This window comes from Euphorbia lathyris, chromosome 8 (genome assembly GCF_963576675.1).
Source record: "Euphorbia lathyris chromosome 8, ddEupLath1.1, whole genome shotgun sequence".
Classification (NCBI taxonomy): Eukaryota; Viridiplantae; Streptophyta; class Magnoliopsida; order Malpighiales; family Euphorbiaceae; genus Euphorbia; species Euphorbia lathyris.
Window position 1 is genome coordinate 76,375,077 of NC_088917.1, and position 7,087 is coordinate 76,382,163.

Here is a 7,087-nt window from a genome sequence, read left to right on the forward strand (position 1 = left end):
TTAAGGGCGGTAAATAGCAATACCCTTTCCAAAAAGCCACCAAATTTATCTTCTCTTTCTGACGTGGCACTTGCATTATTGCAGCTTTGTATTTTGTTAGGTCAATACCATGAAAGAAGAGATAAATTAGGTGAGTTTTTAGAAGTTCAGGAGGTTAATAGAATGAAAAAAGGATGAGTTCAGAAAGCTCCGTATATAGCCAACTTTTTACCAATCCCCCAAACCATATGGTTATTTTTATATATTTTTCTTTAAGCAATATTTATGGTTTAAGATTAAACATACTTTTAATTTCCAATTTGGAAAAGAAATCTTGTGAACCAAGAGAGAGAGGGGAAGAAAATGATAATCTACAAGATAAAGACCCACAAATCAAAATGGAGTGTCAATCCTCTTCTTTCTCTTCTCTTAAATGGGTGGCTCTCACTTCATCATCATCTTCATCATCCTTCAACCACTCTTTTCTCCCGCTCAAACCCAGGACCCCTGTCTTCTCTCTTTGCTCTAATGCCGCCATTGTTGGTACCTTCTCTCTCAAACCCAAGAAATTTCATCCTCTTATACTCCAAAGGGTGAAAACCAGAGCTTCCATTGATGAGAAAGATCAAAATCCTTCCACTCCTGTTGTTGTCCAAGAACAAGTGGAAGATCAAAACAACCCAGTATGTTATTTTATCTAATTTCTTATAATTCTTGCTACAGTTTGGAAATTTATGTGTTTTTAGGCTATTTCTCAAGTACCCAGATGGAGGGGGATTCTGGGTTTGTGTTTTTCTGTCGTGTAAATTATAGGTTGCGAAACTATTTACATGGTATGAGAATCTAGTTAAATGCATATTTGGTCACTAGACTTACCTGGTTGCCATGTTCACTCAATTTCAGTTTATCTCAATAAAACTACTCAGTTTTGAGTTTTATCTTAATTTGGTCACTCTTACTACTATTTTCAGTGATCCAAAAGCATCCAAATGACGACGTAGTTGACATCCGCGTGTAGGTTATTTTTATGAAAAAAAAAACAAAACTCAAACTTGAGTGATTTTAGTGAGACAAACTTCAGTGACCATTTTGATCAGAATCTAATGGACGAGGTTTGAATTCAACAATCTCATTTATTGATGAATGAAACACATGGTGGCATGAGCCCAGTGGTGAACACACCGAATTGTTCGGTTCGGGGTTGATTTTACATGTAGTGTGTAATTTTTTTTTACTAAATCGGACTTGTTCAATTTTTTTTTCATATATATACATGTTATAATTTGAGTGATCAAGAATCAATGGAAAACTTCTCAAAATTAAGCTACATTGTCTTTAAGATTCTTTTTTTTTGAACCATTGTCTTTAAGATTCTTAAATTCTAAAAAGAATTAGAATTTTGTATTTAGAGAGGGCCTAACAGGCAAAAAAAAAAAAATTAGAAATTTTGATTTATAGAGAGCCTAACAGCCCAAAAAATTAGAATTTTTGATTTAGAGAGGGCCTAACAGGATCTGGGCCAATTTTAAGGGTGCTAATTCAGCATTTATCTAAATTTCTTGGAGATAGGGAATCAGAACCACCACAACCTCAAATTTTGTGGAGACAGGGGCCGGAACTACTCGTGATCATGGTGGTCAAAGTTTGGAACTTTATGTGTTTTTAGGCAATTTCTCAAGTACCCAAATAGAGGAGGGATTCTGGGTTTGTGTTTTTATGTCATGTAAATTATAGGTTGCGAAACGAGTCAACCTTTGTATTTGTATTGATTTGGTGTCAGAGCATTTTGGACCAAATGGTGGAAATTCGAATCTCACAACCTCATTTATTGATGAATTAAACACGTGGTGGGATGAGCCTTTCGAGCCCACGGGCATTCACATGTGTGCGGGTGCGCCGGGGAGTAATATAAGTTCTATAATTTATTGTATCAGCTTGAGCATTTAGTTCAATGTTGTTTGACATCTCCTTCCGCTAATATCATGTTGAGGTTGTATAATATGTAAAGATATAATAATAGTTTAAATATTTTATTTATTACTGGATTAGCATGTTAATAATAATTAACCACTTAAAAATCCACTAATATCATGTTGAAGTGTAATGCACTTGCAAGTCACATGTAATTTTAACATCTGTGTTAAGAATGGCATATAAACGAGCTTATAAGTCACATGTAATTTTACCATTTCTATTAGGAATGACATATAAACGAGTTTATAAGTCACATGTAATTTTACCATCTTTGTTAAGAACGACATATAAACGAACTTATAAGTCCCATGTGAAAATATGGGAGGTTTGAATTATCATGGGACCATTTTAACCAAAAGATTAAGCTGATAGTTAAGGCTTAATTATAGAATTTATATTAATCTCTTGACACGAATAAACATGAGAGAATATGATAAAAAATTTAGATATTCATGTCATTTCTTGTCATTTTTGAGTTAACATGTCAACCCTAAACCAACTCAAAAATTTGCGTGTCAATTTCTTGTCAATTTAAAAATGACACATTACCTACTAATTAAGCTAAATCAAACACTAAACTTTCTGTATCGATTTTGTATCGTCTAATCGGGTTCGTGTGTAATTTTACCACCTCTAATAAAAGTGCTGAAGAATGCTGCAAAGACTACAAAAGTTGATAATTCTTGTCAAAGTTTGGAACTTTATATGTTTTTAGTCAATTTCTCAAGTACCCAAATGAAGAAGTGCTTTTGGGTTTGTGTTTTTATGTTGCTTTTTTAATGGTTTAGGAGGTAGAGAAGAGTGTGAAAGTGCTGAAGAATGCTGCAAAGACTAGAAAAGTTGCAGCAGATGAGGTTTGTTCAGCTCTTTCTGTGATTGAGAAGGCCAAAGTTGATCCCTCTGGGTTTCTTGATACTCTTGGTGGCTCAAATTCCCCTGGAAGAACATGGATGCTTATTTTCACTGCTGAGGTTCATTTTATGATTCATGTTCTTTGCTTTGGAATTTCTGTAATTGTAGTTCTTCAGATTATCCAATTCAAATCCGCCTTTGAACTTTGGAAATGACTCGATAGTTGCCTGAACTTGTATACAACGACCTTTTGGTCCTCTGAACTTCCTTAAAGTGACTTATTAGCGGTAGTTAAGATCGTTAGCCCTGAACTTACTTAATGTTATCTCTCGTTGTTCTACCATGTGTACTTAGGGGCTAATGATACATTTTAAGCAAGTTTAAGGACTAATGAGACATCTCCAAAGTTCAGGGGGCTAATCGGATAATCTGGGCACGTATAGGCCCCCTAATGTATTAAGCCTTCTATCATTTCTGCAGGGTAAAATGCATTCATGAGTATAGTGAATTCGCATACTAACGTTATGGCTTCTAAACTTTATTTCATGATATAAAAATATTTCAAATTTAATTATTGTAGCATTAAAGTTCAAAACACAGAAAATATGTTTAAAAATTTAACGAAATAACGGGTTCGAGTCTTAGGAGCGGCCTGCCAAAAAATTGGCAGGGGAAGGCTTGCACCCAATACACTCCTGTGGTGGGACCTCTCCCCGAACCCTCGCTTAGTGGGGACACGTAGTGCACCGGGCTGCCCTTTAATAAACTGAACAACGAACAAGTTTGACTACATCATTTTGTTAATTTTTTAATGAATTTTCTTTGATTTGGACTTTAATGCTACAATAATGTAAAACTCAACGATTTTTATATCGCGAAATAAAGTTTAGGGGCTTTGGATATATTTTACCCAATTTTTATTTCACTTATTGATTTATATCTTTGTTCTAGTTTGCTTATTGATTTCTGATTTTTGTGATCTCTAAGAAGAAATTGAATTGATCCCTTGAGCTTTGGAAATGACTCGATAGCTCCCTTAACTTATTTACAATGACCTATCGACTCTTTTTAGCCCCTGAACTTGCTTAATGTGATGCACATTTTAACTTATCCAAATCTCTCTTGTTCTACCACATGTATTTAGGGGCTAATGAGACATTTTAAGCAAGTTCTAAAGGTTAATGCGACATCTCCAAAATTCAGGGGCCAATCGAATAATCTAGACAAGTATATGCCCCTGATATATTAAGCCTTCTGTAATATTTGTAGCGCTACTAACTTCATTTGGTGATATAAAATGAATTTTACATTATTGTAGCATTAAAGTCCAAAACACGAAAATCCGTGTAAAAGATTATGAACAAGTTGACTACATCATTTTGTTAATTTTTAACGGATTTTTTTTTTTGATTTGGACTTTAATATTACAATAATATAAAATTAAAAGATTTTTATGTCACGAAATAAAGTTTAAGAACCATAATGTTACTAGCGTTATAGTTTAGTGGCTACAGATGTTTTACCCAATTTCTGTTTCACTTGTTGATTTATATTTTTGTTTATTGATTTTCTTATTTTTTTTCTGATCTGCAGAAGCAATTGAAGAGTGGAAGATATTTTCCTCTTACTGGTATTCAGAGGTTTGATGCTGCTGTAAGCTGTTTTTTCCCCCTCTACATATGAGTTCATTCATGTTTTTGTGATTAAAGTTTGGCTTAATATTGTACCATATACTTGGCTTAAAACTTCAACGGACTCTCTAAACTTTCAAAAGTTCTAAATAATTTATTATTTTTGTCCAATTACGTTCAATAACCTCATATTCTTGTCCAGTTACTTCAATAACCCCATATTTTTTGTCCAGTTACATTCAATAGCCCCCTAATCTTATCTATTGCATTCAATAACTCTAAAACTTCAATTGCCCCATAAACTTTCGAAAGTTCCTAATTATTTGTCTATTTGGTTGTTTGTTTTTGATACGTGATGAGTACTTTGACACGTGATGGAGCGTGTCTCCCATTTCTGCAGCCCATAAATTCTATTGAGAAATATGAGGTTACTGGATGCAATTGGATAAGAATAGGGATCATTTGGAACTGAATGACAGTTGAAGTTTTATAATTTGGGCATAATACCCGTTTTGCTCCCTAAAGTAAGGTTTTAAAGTCAATTAGAACCTTAAACAATCAAAATCATCCATTAGGTCCCTAAACTAATAAAAAATCATCAATTGAGGCTTCATCGAAAATCATTGGGTTGAACAGTTTCAGATCCTCTTCCCTAAACTCATTTTGAACCATCACAGAGATTATTACCGTCTATATCAAATAGTCACAATTTTTTATTTTAGGATATGATGGGGATCAATTGATAATTTTTACTTAGTTTAGGGACCTAATCGATGATTTTAATAGTTTAAGGTTTTAATTGACTTTGAAGTTTTAGTTTGGAGGTGTAATGCTTATAATTTGGATTGGTTTGTGGTGAATTGAAGTAGGGATAAGGTTCTTATAAAAAAAATAAATTGCAAAAATAATACACATAATATTGCCAGTCAAGAGTAATTTATGCCTAATGTCTAAAATTATGCAATTTTATCCCTAATGTTATCAATTAAGAGCAATTTTATCCCTAACGGTTAGTAAGCTTAGGTCAATTTTAGACCTCATTAAAAAAACACATATATTTCGTTCTCATATTCTGCATCGGTTGCATATTAGTTGGTTCTAATTTTTTTTCTTGCTGTTCTGAACTCCTTTTGTTCTGTTATTATTTATCTTTTTACCAGTGGTAAACTATGTTGGACGGAAACTTTTCATCACTAGTATTTTTCATTTATCTTTCTTTTCCGTTTCCATTACTGTTTCCTAGTTATATTTTTATGGAAGAACGTTCTCCAGTTTCCACTTTCGTTTCAGTTTCCGTGCAACATAAAACAATGGCTCTAAGTTTGGTTTTCTTTAATCCTGCATTTCTAAACACATTCACAAGTTATGTTTCTTTTGTTCAACTTTAGATACTTAATAATCATTTCAATGATTTTCAGGGGAAGAGAATTGAAAATGGAGTATATCTTGGTCCAATTGGAAGCTTAACATTTGAAGGAAGATTTACCTGGAAATCAAGGATACTAGCTTTCGTTTTCGAACGTATTCGTGTAAATATCGGACCTCTGAATCCATTCGAAATCAGTCTTGGCGATAAGAGCGATAGCGAACCAAGCACCAAAGATCCTTTCTTTATCTGGTTTTATATTGATGATGAAATAGCAGTTGCCCGTGGCAAAAGTGGCGGAACTGCATTCTGGTGTCGATGTCGCCGTGTTACTCCTTGATTCTATCTTGTATTGGATCGTAAAGATTACATATTTATAAACATCGCTCGTGTTTGATTATTAGATCTTTTAGAAACTTGTATAAGAAACATGACCAAGGAGAAACTAGACTCTGGCTACTAATGTTTCTTGTGCTCGAGTAGTTGCTTGAATCGGTAGGCATACATTTTCGGGTATCTATTGAGGTTCGAGTGGTCGATATAGACGATACCAAACCTTGAAGTGTAGCTTGATGTCCATTTGAAGTAGGGCTGTAAATGAGCCGAGCCGCTCATGAGTGGCTCGATGGTCGGCTCGATAAAAGCTCGGCTCGGCTTGACTCGATTTGTAAATGAGCCGTTCATGAGCACGATTTACAGGCTCGGTTCGTAAATGAGCTGAGCTTGAGCAGGCCAAAGCTCGGCTCGAAAGCTCGCGAGTAGGTTCGGTTAGAACATTTATGAACAAATTTTAATTTTGTAAAAAACTATATAGTTTTGTGTTAGTTCACAAATATTTAAATTTAATATTATTTTATTTGCTATTAGATGAGTTCGTTCAGAAACATAATAAATGAGTAATAGACGAACTATTTGTAAGCATCTTGTTTATTTATTCACGAACTTTGCTTGCGAGCTTGTTTATGTACACAATTAAAGAGTTATTTGCGAGCAAACTTCACAAATATAATTAACGATTTACTCACAAACAATTTATGGTTAGATAATTTTCTTAATGAACCAAGTCCAAAGAGGATTTTGGGCTCGAAACAAACTTAAAGCTCGGCTCGAGCTCGTTGAGCAAGTCAAAGCTCGGTTCGGACTCGAGCTCGTTAACTTTATAAGCAAGCTCGGCTCGGGCTCGAGCTCGCTAATTTTATAGTGAGCCGAGCTTAAGCAGGTCAAAGCTCGGCTCGGCTTGATTACAGCCCTAATTTGAAGTTGTCGATTAACGACTAAGCAAAGA

General features: G+C 34.4%; 1 protein-coding gene across 1 annotated transcript; it reads left to right on the forward strand.

The window, feature by feature from the left end:
* Positions 1-320: 320 nt before the first annotated feature.
* LOC136202036 (uncharacterized) lies at positions 321-6,369 on the forward strand. Its single transcript, XM_065992486.1, has 4 exons — positions 321-662; positions 2,742-2,924; positions 4,399-4,458; positions 5,855-6,369. Exons 1-4 carry the CDS (start codon positions 378-380, stop codon positions 6,140-6,142), a joined length of 816 nt encoding a protein of 271 aa, XP_065848558.1. The 5' UTR covers positions 321-377; the 3' UTR covers positions 6,143-6,369.
* Positions 6,370-7,087: the final 718 nt, after the last annotated feature.